The 15401-nt window shown below is 33.4% G+C and overlaps 2 protein-coding genes across 2 annotated transcripts in view; one reads left to right on the plus strand and one right to left on the minus strand.

Annotated features, from left to right (window-relative positions):
• The window catches only part of LOC117159020 (RNA/RNP complex-1-interacting phosphatase), a 43132-nt gene that overhangs the window by 14190 nt on the left and 13541 nt on the right, over positions 1 to 15401 (plus strand). The window contains exons 3-5 of the mRNA XM_033338493.2: positions 4386 to 4417; positions 5699 to 5786; positions 7941 to 8020. Of these exons, the coding sequence (XP_033194384.1) occupies positions 4386 to 4417; positions 5699 to 5786; positions 7941 to 8020 (200 nt within the window). The remainder of the gene's footprint in view (positions 1 to 4385; positions 4418 to 5698; positions 5787 to 7940; positions 8021 to 15401) is intronic.
• On the minus strand, positions 11203 to 14343 carry LOC117159021 (uncharacterized). The gene is made up of 5 exons (XM_033338495.2): positions 14282 to 14343; positions 13167 to 13393; positions 12673 to 12741; positions 12379 to 12563; positions 11203 to 12075 (listed from the first exon to the last, which is right to left on the minus strand). The coding sequence occupies exons 1-5, from the start codon at positions 14341 to 14343 to the stop codon at positions 12070 to 12072; spliced, it is 549 nt and encodes a 182-aa protein (XP_033194386.2). The 3' UTR covers positions 11203 to 12069.

The following is a 15401-nucleotide window of genomic DNA, read 5'->3' on the forward strand; positions in this document are numbered from 1 at the left end:
GCGTTTCTGTACGATTCTATATAAGAAAGTATAACCGTTGGCCGCACTCGTGCAACGAAATGTTCTTCCCGCGAGTTGTCCTTTCTGTCTTCTCTCTATGTACTTTCCTTCGTCTCTCGAGCTTGCTCCTTGTCCATAAGAGAATTTAACAGAAATCGTCTGAACCGTTTTGTGCAACGGAGGTCGTTTGGTTCAGCCGGTGCAATGTTCGCCGATCAGAATACTTTTACAACATTCGAACGATCGTTGTTGATGCGCTTAGTCGTGAATCATGTTCCGCGGGAGTTGGCGAATCTGGTTGGCTCGATTGTAAGTTGTTTATAGACTTCTTTAAATAGATGATATATTTTTTAAAACTATTCATTAACGCTAGAACAACCCGTTTTTTCATATGTAGCTAAATGCTCTGCATGTAGATCAGTATAATTCAAATGCTATTAATTAAAATAAATAAATCTATATGATTATGCGTCTGTTTAAACAAAATTCGATATTAAGTTTGATAAAAATACCTGCATGTTTTCGGTAATTATTGCGGAAAAATAAAATTTAAAATTCGTCATTTTGACGGATTTGGTAGTTCTATTGTTAAAGTATAATTCGATAGAACTGTAATTTATGCGTTATAGTGTATTTGCAAATTAATTCTGTAGTGTTATTTGCGTAATGCTATTAATAATTTTACGTATTATTTATAATTTATTCCAGACTAACAAATTTAGATAACATTGTCAGAAAAAGGTGCGCAAATAGAATAGAATATTTTGCAAAAATTCAATAGCCTAGTATATTTCCGTCTATTGTGGCTTCCAGGGAAAAATCTATAAAATTCGCTTGACAGTTAACGTGTTAATGGGTTAAGTATCGTAACAAATGAATAAATTGATCAGGCGCGAATGCAGCAAAGAGCTTTTGCAAAGAGGAGACGCCGGCGTGCGACGTAGGCGTCTCCCAACGGTAGATATTGGTAGTATTTATTGGGAATATTTATGAGGGGTGCGCTTTCATGCTTTCGAGCCGAGTGGGCCGTAATACTTCGAAGGTCCTCGCCCCGTCATCCAAAACCGACGCGACGGCGTAATTTCAGCGGAACTGCCGTGAGAAATTTCACGAAAAGAATCGCGAAAGGCGTCCACGGATTTCACCGTGAAGATATTTACGTCACAGTACCTCGCTTTTTCTCTTTCGTGTGTGTATCAAGAATATAGGTGTATGCAAGTAATTATTTCCTAGAATATATTTTTCATCGACTACCTAATAGATAGCGAGAAATCTAAAACTGTCTAATAAATGCATAAATGAATAATGACCGTATAAAATTTTCTAAAGGGGTTTTAATAATCCCATGAAGTTAATTAATTGGATTTAGCTAAAAGTTACTTCAAATTTTTTATTAAATTTAGTCCTTTTAGTTCTAGTTAAAATGAGCGAGTATAAAAGATATATCTATCTTTATATTGCTCATATATATTTTTTGAAAATAAAATGGACAATGATGAACATCCTATATTTACATTTGTCATATTGCGAAATCATATAGATAGTCATAATATCATATAGATTAATTAACCGTGATATATGTTTATACTTATTGCAATATTGAACACATCGTTTTTTAATGTCTTTCCAAATAAAAAGATATCTCTCTACCTTCTAAGGTATATATATATGTATATCCTACCGATGTCATCGTATTTACATCTACCGATTATTCTCGTTACGAAACAGGTAAAGCTTAAATAATGTAAAAACGTGTACCATTACGTTTTACATTGAAGCTTTATTTCTACAATGTTCAAAGCTACCATTCGTTCGTTTTCCTCTGAAAACACTTACATGTACCTGGTTATATAAAACTCTTTACTCGTAATTATAGCTACCGTTAAATCCTGATAATTATTACAACAGAGTAGGACAAGCGATGTATCGACATGACACGATATTTTGCGATTGTAGCTAAAGCAAAAAGAAGTTAGAAGAACGAATAGGAAAGTGCCGGTGGTGGGAAGATGCACTTACGAAAAGGCTGCTCTCGCATGAGTTCGTGCGGACCGCCACGAAGGCTTACAATAGAGGCGCAGCTCGCCGGTCGATAATCCTGATTTAGTCGCGGTCGTATATTAGACTAAGGATCGTGAAATTGAATGGTGGAATCAGCAGAGAGACCGATCCTGCTTTCAACCAGAGGAAGCTGTACTATACTGTGCGAAAAATAAACTACCCCTGACGTGGCCAGGGTTAGTAAATTTTACAGGTGGGCAGCATCCCACAGCTTCAATTTCTCCTTCTTTGCGGCTTCTTGCTCGCTTCTTCTCTTTCGCGTTTCTATATGTTCTCAACCTTTTTACTGTTTTACTCTTGAAATTCATGTTTTTTCAGTATTTTCATTATAGCATATGAATTATTTTCATTTATAGTAATTTTCAATTAGTAAGCATTAGATTCGGCAACTATAGTGTTGCCGATATCTGTTGGTACAAGCCGGAAACAGATGAAAAAATGAGTCAAGAATATAGAGAACGCTTCGTTTTCGAGAAAATTGAGTTTGAAAATTTATCAAATATACTAAAACTTGGCTAATTACGAACTAGGTATGCGTAAACGATCAACAGGAGATTATTCTAATATAATACATGTGAAAATAGGTGAATGATGTAAAATGCAATTTTCCCATTTCAGGCACAGTTTTGAGGAAAATAAAGTTCGAACGTGTTTAGTTAAGAAACTGGTACACGCGCATAATAAATTTTCAATTTTATTTTTCTCGGAAAGAAAGCAACTTAACGACAAAATTCTATTCTACGGTATTGACTTACTTTCAAGTGTAGTATTACCTCCTACCAAATATCTGCTCTTGTTCAGTCTGGGGTAAGTCAAGTTCAAGAATACTTGGCAAATTGTCAAACTGGATTTTCACGCACGGTCATACAGAAAAATTGTATTGTATATTTTTCACTTCTTTTTTAATGTAGATTCATCACCTTTCGGCTTGTACTATCAGCACGGTAACACTTTGTATATGACTTCTTAATAAATGTAATACGTATTAATTGTTTCGGAATTTTTTTTTGTATCTTTTAAGTACAATTGTCTCGGTTACACATTGATATTTATTTATTTATTTTAAGATCCTAGAATCTTTATATATCTCTATGTAAGGTTCGAACGAGGTAATAATTCTTAAACGTTTTAGTAATTTCCTAAAATCATTCATAAAATATTTCTTGCTTTCTGTAGGTATCTTAATGCTTATAACTTAGGATGTACGTAGTTTTATATATACATATATGACGCTTGTCAGTCTGAGAAGTATGAACGGATTACTTGCACTTCCATAAGTTAGATGTGGTGCAACTATAACAGCGCTACCAAAGTCGCACACCTAGTCAACAATGGATTATTATGCTTGGATACGAAAGTTTTACCACAAGCCCGTTATTAATGCGACCGATACTCATTCCGTACTCATCCGTAGATACGATCTCTCCGCCCAGTCAATCGGATCGCGGACTCTAAACCCGTAATTATCATTAGCCCACCCATAGCGAGTGCGATGCTACAAGCGGACGAAGCAAAGTTTCAATTTACGCGTTCATAGCTGTACGCTATCCAAACTATGTGAAATAGATGCGAGACGTGTGTTTATTCTTCCCGCTCCTTCACTTTTCGATCAAGCTTTTCCATTTTTTTATGTAGCTGATTTCCCTCGAATCTGTCATGTGGTTCGTTTTATATCGCTTACTCCTTATCAGATTCGCATTTCATTATTAGTAAATTTAATTAGTTAATAATAAATTGGTAAATTCAATTAACAAAGCTTGAGATCATACAACTTGACAGTGAATGATCTAGATAACGTAGAAAGTGAATTTGGAGATAATTATGGTTTTATTTCATTATATCATACTGCCTATGTTTGTATTATATTTGTAAAATAAGGTAGAATAGTGCAATAACAGATTTAGAACAATATTTTTGAATATTGTACGATCATTGTTTGAAAAGTTATGTATATTTCTATTATGATTGTCACTATCATCGTCTATCTTTATTTAACAATAGACGGCAGCCAATCGATCATTCGAAAATTAAATGAAATTCGTGAATGATACTCGTGTTCCTCTTATTTGTTTCGGTTTTGTACACGTCATTAATTAGTTAGGAGATGACTGGCATTTTATCTTATCTTCGCTATAGATACGGGTCAGTGTAATGTTGTAACTCTCATAAATGATGCAGCTACCCGAATATGCTTTTCAACGTCTCTTTTAAAGTACTTCGCGCGTGAAGATACAACTCACTTGCCAATATCCGGGGTTATTAATTATTCCCTATACTCTTTCATTAGATAATTCATTAGATTTGTTTTCTTCTTTTTGTTTTAGGCACTGTGCAACAAGCTAGAACCGGAAGAACGGTAAGTTGATTAGCATGGTAATTCGTCATTCGATTAATTTGCATTTATTATATATTTTGCATATTTTCACACTATACTACTACTTTAATATTCTCTTAAATTTCTCATATAATAAGTACTTCATACGTACATGATAAGTTTTTGCATTCATACTTTAGCAAATATGTATTAAATGAGTAATGTTACTCCTCAATTGAGAGATTTTTAAAATTGTTAAGTCTCGTTACAATGCGAGTCAGCTCTTTTCTGTATTTGTACATAAAACGCTTTTGAGAAATTCGAATTACTTTCTTTATTTTTTTTTCTTTATTATTCTTTATTATTATTTCATTATTATTCCTTATTATTCGAATACTTTCACGAGCCAGTGTACATCATTCGATTATTAACATTTGCTAAGCGTAAAACTACATTGGAAAAAGATGATTTTATACACTTTACCAAGTTCCTTCTGTTCAAGATATAAATCTGTCGAAACGCGTAAGGTGTTCGTTAATGGCTTTTAAATCGATTAGTCTTCTAATAAATTTCGATTTTTTAATAACTTTCAAACACGGACCAGGACGGTTGTTTATTTATGAGAAATATTTATTCGAGACAAGCGGGCCCGTGCTATCATCCCTGGTACAAGCCTTTGGAGAATTTGATATATTGAAAGGGATGGTGAAACTATTTGGGCCGACACCCCCGCTTAATACCGGCCCTTTAGCTCGGGACCAGATTCTTTGTTCCCCTAATATATCATCGCGTTGTCCAGATCGCGCCCTTGAAAAAGATTCTCTCGTAACACAGACCATCGTGACAGTCGGCGGATTTTTTTGTGTTCTCCCCCTTTCGACTGTGGGATGAAGTTGTCTGTCTGTCTACAATACGAATAGGGAGAGCATTCTTTAAGAGTAATTCTTCAGACAGTAGATGCATGTTATGCGTATAACGTATATATTATACATACATTATCTATATAAAATATGCATATAGAATAAATATAAGATTTATATGTTTTATATAAAAACGCACAAAAATACACGCACAAATAGAACGTTTCCTGATATTCAGTACAAATTAGATATTTTTCACTGTCTTTGTTTTCTTATGAATGCGTTGTTTCAGTCATATCGTATGTGTTTTATAATATGTTCTGAATGAATACTGTGTTACTATTTAATGGACGATATAAATTTTTGTAGAGATTTTTTTTTATTTGCAATGATCGCAGTAATCAGTAAACGAAATTGAAACGTTTAATGTTTTTAATTTGGTTGCATATATTTATTGTTACAGATTTACAACGTCGGTACTGCTTGAAGCATTTCCACGGCTCAAATACATCATCGACTTGACAAATACGGATCGTTACTATGATAAACAGGCAAGCTAAAATATTTGCAATTTATAAAATTATGTGTACAAAACAACAATCAAAATTATCGATTAATGTCATGTGTTTGTAATTACTGTTAAATGTCGATTTAACGTTAACCCTGTTTTAAGAATATCATCTAAGATGATAAGAGCAGTATTAAATTTCATATGATAAAATAGTGTAGTATCGTGGACGAAAGGCCTAAGAGACATCAGGCGAATTATAAACAATGTCGCGAGAAAGTGGAAGTGCCGATAGGACCAACAATGCATCGTCGGTCCTTCAATCGAGTAATTTCGCGGAAAAGATCTGCGTGACACTGGCCACGAGCTATTGCGGAGCACGTGCGTGGTGGGGCTAAGACAAAAGACAAAGATGAATTAATAGTCAGTGTCAGTGGAGAAGCCAGAGATTGTGAATCGAGAAGTCAGAGAGTACGAATTGCGTTGTCGAGAGAATGTGGTCCATGTGAGAGAGAGCGTTGAATCCGTGGTGACGAGTATTACAAATTAACTATCTAGTTGCCTAAATTATAGTACGTTATTGTATACAGTTCACGTTAAACAACCATCGTTTCCTGTTTAACCAACACCTGTTTAATCCATTTATTGTAAATAAATTAATTGCAGCAAAGATCTTACAATAGAATTTGTCATAATAATGATACAAAAAATGCTAAATCATGTCCATTGATTTGAATATTTTTATCTTTCCGTAATTGAAACCGAAAAATGTTCGTCTTTTTTTTCTTCGCAAGCGATCCCTAGCTGCGTTCCTTGATCGAGCAGCTATTCGAGAACGTGGCTCCTTTACACGGTTCTCCTCTTATCTTTGTTTATCTGTCATCTCTCTTTCTTCCTTTGGCTTGTTCGTTCGCACGCCTTCGCCTCCCTTTTTTCGCTTTACCCCTGGTTCCTTTCACGAAAGCCTAACGTTACGTCTGTGTTAGCCCGAGCTTTATTTGGTATTTAAAATTAGTCGAGTGCGTCCAACTAATTTGTACGAAGGATCAAGGGACGACGAGGGCTAATGAACTTATTATTAGATTTTTGGAATAACTGACTGTCGACATCTCGATCGCTGAACTTCCATGTCCACATAGTGAGAGTGTATGTGTTTTTTTTTAGGTCAGACCTGTCACAACCTAAGACCGATCAATTATATTAATAAGTTCTGGAGTGGAGACTTTTCTCGGTTGTTCCGTGCTTCTTTTTCCTCCCTTTTCCCCTTCATGGACAGTCATTTGCTATGCGAAGAGGCCTGGAATCTATGATAGAAAATGCTTTAGAAATACTACAACGCTTTTGAGCATCAATGGTGCCGCAAGGTATCGGCAATTAACACGAATACCTTTTGCTGTCTCCCGCGTCTAATTAGAGCATATTATACCTAATGATATACTTAGTGGAACCCTTAATTTTTGGCCTGTGAATGGTGTAGTTTAGAGGAAAGAGGTTCATTCACTAGAAAGATTAAATTAGTATCAAACATGAGTATTCGTAAAGATGCTATTAACTTTTTTTAATATCTAATTTAAGCAATTTTATTCTCATTTTGAAAACACTAAAATTTACGAATTATTTTATTGATATTATAATTCCTTGTTATCGTAATTTATTCTTATATTTTAGATATTTATCGAATCGTATAAGAAATGGTGAATATATAGTATTAAAATTATACATAGAAATTATACATAATTATAAATTATACATACAAAATATATACATTGATAAATATCAATGTAGAAGAATAAAGCATGAAAGAAGAAATGTCTATAGATGTTGTCTTTATGGTGCATTTATTTTAGTTTTAATTTTTGATTTTATGAGATCATGGTATGAAGGAGAAATGAACGGAGAGTGCGTGTCATCGTTGTCAGTGTCATGTTCACCGATCAGTCAGATATAATTGGTTTAATATAACCAGCCGGACTTCTTTGACAGTGATTATCATTCTCTTATGGTTTCTTAAAATAATTATATATATTTGTTACTAAGAGGAATATTATTGGACGAAATTATCCTAATATAATCTTAGTAATTAATTCTTTTTTGAAAGCGAGATCAAACAATCGTTATGTACTTTTGACGTAATTTTTATGTAATTCAATTTGTGACTAACGATTATTTGTTTATTTTTGGTATTATTTTGTTACAGGAATTTACAAATTCTGGTGTCAAATATGAAAAAATTATGGTTTATGGCCGGGAAATTCCCTCCGTGGACTTGGTAAACAGGTAAGTGCAGTAGAAGTCGACTTTCTTTTTTAAACAAACGCAAATGTATTGATATTGAGGTTATAATACATTGAAATATAAATTATATAAATGTTTCTTCAATTTTGAAAAAAAAATTTACTACTAAAAGGTATACTAACTATATCTGTTACTAGTTACAGAATAATGAACTATCTTCGTATACAGTGAAAGTGATATTACGAAATTATTTCTATTAAATAGGAGCTTGCGTATAGAATAGTAATAGATACATTTTTTAAACAATCTATCTAGTTTAATGCCACGTGCATTTCGTATTTACTATACTTCCAAGTATCAGAGCGATAATTGTCGATCAATTGACGCTTGTTTCGTATTATACAGATAACGGTATGGTAGAAAAAATTATATATCATCTCGTTCAAAAAACCTGAATACTTTTCTCTTTTTTTTCTTCTGCTCCTGAATATGCGCAGCAAGAAAAATGCGTAAAAATTACGATTGTTGTTTCGTCAATAATTTTGGTTTACTAATTTAGGTTGTAAAGTACTCACTATATAGCGAGTCGTATTACAGCGTCCAGGAAGCCTTAACTTGTTGAACCTGAAGCAATGAATTTAATGCAGTGAATGAATTTAAGAATGGATTTAAGGGTGAATTTAATAGAGTAAATTATGATGCCTAATTTTTTTGTGCTGTGATTATTAAATGTCGTAACAATTTAAATTTCAATTTTGTGAGATGTTTTTTTTTTTTAAACGGAATTAGCTGTTCGATATTCGAAAAGATATCGTTTAACAAAGTTGTAAAAAACGATAAATTTTTCTAAAACAGAAATACCGAGCATATTTTAAAAACTTTTTACAGAACATTTTAGTTGTTCGATACTCGAAAAGATATCGTTTAACAAAGTTGTAAAAAAAGATAAATTTTTCTAAAACAAAAACATCGAGTATATTTTAAAAACTTTAATTTCTATAATTATCACATATGTACGTAAAAACTTCCGAAGTGAACGTGGAACTATTATAGACGTATGTAACATTATAAGCTACTGACACGATTTCGTCTCCGAATTCTCTCGCAGTAGGTCAGAGAACGACCTCGGAAACTGTGGAGTTTCTCGGCTCCCTTCGATCGTTTGTTTGAACCGCACAAAGCCTCCGACTCGATTTGTATAATTCGAGGATAAAATGGTGATTCACATCGTCCGTTAATAGCCAAGAAGAATGTGAACAACCAACGATTCTCATCGTGGTCGTATCCCGGACGAGCATAGTTTTTTGTTGATTTTTTAAATCGAGATCTGACGGTTTTGTACCTTGAATATAGCACGACGTGTAATTAAATGCATCCTTGATATACCAAAATATAGACATACGTTTTAATCAGTCGGTATAAATTATTTATTGCTAATCCGTTACTCTCTAGAAATATGCAAAATTTTTTAGGCAGATACAGAGTTTTTACATTCTATTATACCGATCAGTTCGAGTAAATGTTAAACTTAAAATTTATTATATCACGTATATATTAGCGCAACTTAATTTAAAGTTTTACAAGTTAGTGTAACGAGATATACCTAACAAAGATCACGTTGCGTTATATTCATTATCATGTCGACAATATGTGCACTCAGGTTCCTTAAATACGTTTGAATCGTGTTCTGTGAGGATTCGAGGCAAGTCGACTACGATGTACGCGCCGTGCGACAATGCACGTGGGTGTTGACGCTTCAGCAACGACGTCTTTATTTGTCGAGACATCGAACATAGGTTTCCACGTGTTCCCTGCCTTGTATTGTAAGACAATGCTCATATATTCCACGGATACAGAGAAATACCCTGACGATGTTCAAAGAGTACGTGAAGACATAGGGAAAGGAATCGGATTTTCGATACAACCGTATACTTGTCTCTTATCAACAGTTTTGGTTAACAAATATATCAATTTTAAATAAACAGTTACCTTTAAAACCATACTTATTGCATTTTAAGAAGTTATCTTTAAAAAGATTTTTATTGTGATTTCTATTCAAACGTTGCTTTGAATTTGTCAATAAGTTTATATATATATAAATTATAATTAGGTTTATATAATTATAAATTATAATTAGGAATCGTTGCTAGCTGTGAATCTTAATGTAATTGGGATTTTATAATTCAAGTTCTTATCCTAATAAAATGATTTTATCACAGACAACATAGATGAGTCATCTAAAATTGTTTAGTTTGACCAGAACGATCAAAAGCCGAATAATTAATAGCGTACTGACTTTTTAAATTGCCTTCCGGGTAACACCAAAGAGGAATGTGATTTATCATGTTTTTTCTCTTTAGTCTTTGTCTTTGAAATTACATAAACAAGCCACGATGTAGTTACTATTTTTTTTTCGTTTTTTAAATTAGCGCTTATAGTACGTGTAACGCTAACAAGTATCGTGCTTGGGAAACGAGAAGCGAAGGCAAGGAAGATAGATAGTGGCGAATTTACGTAATGAAGCGATCCATCCGGGTGGTCCCAAGCGTGAGACGCATTTCTCGTCATCTTGGCAATGCTCCCAAGATGGAGAAAACAAAGAGAGACGATGGGAATTTTCGAGGACGACTCACAACAACGTTTGCTGGGTCCATGGGTCGAATTAACGGCACCGGAAGTATGAAGCAACACGCACACGTTCTCATATTATGCATACGAGAGAACGTAAAGCATCTTTTACCACCCACAACCGCTTCCCAAAACGTTTCTCTTTCATCTTTGTGCCAACACTGTCACAGAATCTCGTTTCTCGTATGGTGGACATGATACGTATCAAAATATTTGAGATGGGTTTATTCGACCCATATCCAACCACGAATTCCTTCAAGAAAGTGTTGCGTTTCTTTCAATCTCGACGCTGTCCGATCGCCTCAATTTACATATTACAACATTTATACGCGTAAAAGTAAAATTTCATTTTTTGATGTGAACATTCTACTTCGATTTCCATACGTTAAATATGATTGTTGCATATGAAATGTGTAAAGTCTTTCGAAATATTTATCGATGCATTGCTTCAATTCGAAAAATTTTCGTACACGTAAAAAAAATTGGACAGCAAATGAAGTATAGGAAAATAAATAAAAGTATAGAATAATGCCTATATTAAATATAGAAATTTTTGGGTGAGGTTGTAACTTCTTTTTCATTGTATGTTTATACAAACTTGTATATTCATATATTCACGACATTTGCTCACATTTGCTTGAAATACATGTTTTACAAATATAAACAAGATACCTATTTTTATAAATTTATAACACATTGTAATATACAAGGTATTTTGTTTGCGTTACCTTCCTTCGTGTTGCTATTATTTCCCACATGAATAAAATCGCGTAGAGAAAACGTAGGTGTATCTACATCGTACGACGAACACTGTGATGAATAATTTCGACTTTCAAGGCCACTTTTCTATCATTTTTCAAGATCTGCAATTAACATTTACAATCTGACCTACCATCGCTTGATATATAACCTACAACGCAAAGATCCAAGTTGAAGATTAAATAGAATTTTGGATATAGTGGCAAATTTTACTTTTTTTTTGAAAATACATAATCCTGAAAAATGGGTGAAGCAATAGAAACGACACGTGTTTGCTCGTATAAGCGGACAATTGTGGTTCTAATTGAAAAACAGTTAAGCGTATTTGCAGAGTACTTCTATAATCATACCATGTCGAGAAAACGGTCATACAAATATTAGTGAATCATTCACTTATCTACGACCACGAGATCCATGCATTAAACATGTTCAAACATAGAGAATTTCTCTTTATACTCTGCTACCAAATTCATCTTTCCATATCTTTTGTACAAGCAATTCGAAATGTTTAACACGATATGTACAATATCTTCGTAAGACGAAGAAGTAGTTTTATTTTCAAATATAAAAATCCTCTTCGAGAGTGATCTTATGGATTACAATTTGTCTAGAGAAAGCAGACCACGTTTTTTTCTAAATGTAGTAATTGTACTTTGTATGAATTACAATTTAGTTTCGTCTATTAGTCCTTCATTTCGTTGTCTTCAAATCTGAAAATTAGTATCGAATGCGTTAGATGTTTCATACGAACATCAAATTATCAGCTTAAAAAGGGTGTTCCAGATTTTTCCAGCCGGATTTTCTTAGGATCAGAGTTACCCTACAGAAAAGTTACTAGTTGTATGAAATCGGAAAATATTATCCTCCTTGTTATGTATTCCCATTTTTAATAAATCTTCCAACAATCTGTATTTATGTAACGCTTTTGTCCTTATTTATACTCATAGAATATACTGACAAACCGTGGCTGGAAGTACCTGCAATACCCTATATGTGCATATTATGATGTTTACTCTTAAGCATTTTCCACAAGGTGTCATTCTAGCTATTCTGGGTAGATATTGTCTTTCTGGTGGTAATGGTCTGGTACGGAGTCGATAAGATGTTTGTGCTAGTTTCCCTGTACGAGTTTGGGGAGTTGGAAGAGTTTGAAAAGTAGACGAAGGAGCACATCGAAACATGCCGCGTATAATTCGTTCTAGGTGCAGAAATTAATGTCAAAATCCGGTTACTTGTCATAATTTCGAGATAATGAAACACGCGTTTCACAAATCTACACGGATAATTAAATAATGAAAATAACTTACGGGAAGAGCCTGTAGTATCGTCTGTGTCCAGACTATCGAATGTGTTGTCTCCTGTTGCTATAATATCGTCTGTGGACAATGATTTTAATTTAAAAAAATTATTTGAGGTAATAATTAAGCTTGTGAAACTATCATATTACCGTATCTTTATGATTATATGTAATAGCTTTTTAAATGTTAAACTTTAACGATGTTTATTGGATGACGTATTTGTGGTTCTTTGAGTTTCGACCGTGTTTTTGATAGTACGTCGCTCTTTGTTCCACCGTTCCAGTGAACATTCCAGTTTACTTCCTCGAAGCAGACACGACACTCTTGTAGAGTTTTCAGAAAGAAAGACCTGAAGTTTTCGATCTGCTCTGAAGAAGTGAACAACTCGTACTATCAAAAACATGATCGAAACTCGCAGAACCACGAGTGCGTTATATCATCATAGTGCCATTATTATAAATATGAAATGTATAAGTATGGTTTTACATTATTGGTTGACATACAATTCAAACGACGAGATGCTACAGCTACTCCCTGTCTTAGATCGCGGCGTTGGCTGAGTACTTTAAGTGGCGCAGCTGGCGTACGGAATTCTCGTCGGGCTGATACAGGAGTTCTTGGGGTTGCTAGGGTTGCTGGGGTTGCACAGGCAGGCGAGCAATATTCGTCATAAGAGTCCTCAACGATTTGATCTACTGGTGTTCGCCATGATGCTTCTTGCGAGCTTTGTCTTCAAATACCATATAAATGATGTTATAAATATTTATTTTATTTCATGATTTATTATCATCCTTGCCTTTTGACTTGGGATGGCTTCCGGTTGACATCATATCTACATTTACATTCTAAACTCTTATCTTACTAATTAACTCAATACATTTTATCATTATAGTTGTTTATATTATTTAAACGATATTTCGTGTACTACTGACACTTGACAGCACATACCATTTATGTTAGTTTGATAATTACTAATAAATCTTAAATTGTAATTACGTATTTAAGACTATTTAAGAATGGAGTAATTTATTATCTGTCTGTTTATCAAACATGTGAAGTTTAACGTATACGTAACGTTTAACGTAACCAAAGATGATGAGTTAATTCGATATTAAAATTGTAAATATATGGACATACGTGACGTTTCATTTTTTTTCAAAAATAAATTATATTATATTTACATTCCGTAAGCGCTAAAACTGAATAGCTACAATTAACGTATCCTTCCAGTAGCTTCTAATCTCGTAATTAAAAAAGTTGCTAGGTTAATAGATCAAGGATATTAATATGTCCTAATTTTAAAAATCATGTGCTATAGAATAACCTTAAATCCTAGTGAAAAAGTTATATTATATATTATGCTTGCTCCTAAATCATTGATCTTCTCTTTCTTATCTTTCTTATAAATTTTTAGTTGAAAGATACGTGTGGCGGAAGATGTTTTCCTTATATGAAGCTTTATTTATGATAATCGCGAGTGATTCATGAAACATGCGACTGACAAATTTAATCATTTGAACATTTTGTTCATCTATGTTTATGTTCACGTTTACGCTGAATACATTAATATTTATGTTTATATGTTCGTTTTATGGGTAATTAAAAATAGGTTACTCACTCTTGTTCGTACGGAAGACTGAGAACATCATCGGTGCATTCTTGTTTGTTACAAGAACACATAGCGTAGTAAAATGTAAATTAGATCATAAATATAAGATATGTAATTTTGAATTTGTGGCCAAAGTTAATTATTTTGTATAGGATAGTTTAAAAAATCACATTTTGACAAGTGTAATGTTACTTTCAACTATCATATTTTTTTTTACCAGCCGCCTGGTTCGATTGCTCATTCGTAAGTCTAAGAATTATTTTATTCCCGCTATCGGTCATGATGCATTTAGTGTTTAATAATTAATCCTTGATACATACTCTTACACTTTAAATTGCGAATATAATAATGTTTTACTATTTGAAATCGTTAAATAACGATTAACTTTTATATCAAGAGATTTATCTTGTTTTTATGCAGCAAGTCTTTTTCGATTAAGTTAATTTTAGTAAGCATTTTTTCTATTCGAATGATAATTTAAGTGCCTAATCGCAATTCTAGGTTCATTTTACACATGTATCTGCTATACATAACGTATATGTAGCGCGATATACGCGTGTACAAGACCACACAGCGTGCGATATTCAAATGAACTTCGCTTCTGCTGTACTATCATGCTGCCGTAAACGTCATTTCGCAGTTTCACGAGCATCTCCTTATTTCGATTGAACTGTGTGACACGTAGGACCACTGAAGTTTTCATGATTTCATGCAGACCAAATATTGCGATTTGGTGGCCAGCAGCTCCCTTTCGATGTTTTTGGTACTCGAGCTAAGGCTTCTTTACATGAACGAGAGAAAAGATCCATCGTAACGTGTCAAATTTTGCGGTATGCAAGAAATAAAACCAAACGTGCAAAATCAAAAGTTGACAATAGAGGAAATTTTTTATTATATGCATTACACATATGTACATTTAGTTTTTAACAAAATTAGGTGCAAGTTGTCTTTATGCATATGTAATTCAAGACATTTTTTGTCCAGTATGGTTAATAATAATAATAATTATATACATTATACAGTCACAGTGGTGATGTGATAAACATATCGTAACACGTGTCATATGTGCATAAATTGATACACGAAGATTGCAAAGTCTTCGATATTTTCCCGTGAAAAATTTATTAAA

This window comes from Bombus vancouverensis, chromosome 7 (genome assembly GCF_051014615.1).
Source record: "Bombus vancouverensis nearcticus chromosome 7, iyBomVanc1_principal, whole genome shotgun sequence".
Classification (NCBI taxonomy): domain Eukaryota; kingdom Metazoa; phylum Arthropoda; class Insecta; order Hymenoptera; family Apidae; genus Bombus; species Bombus vancouverensis.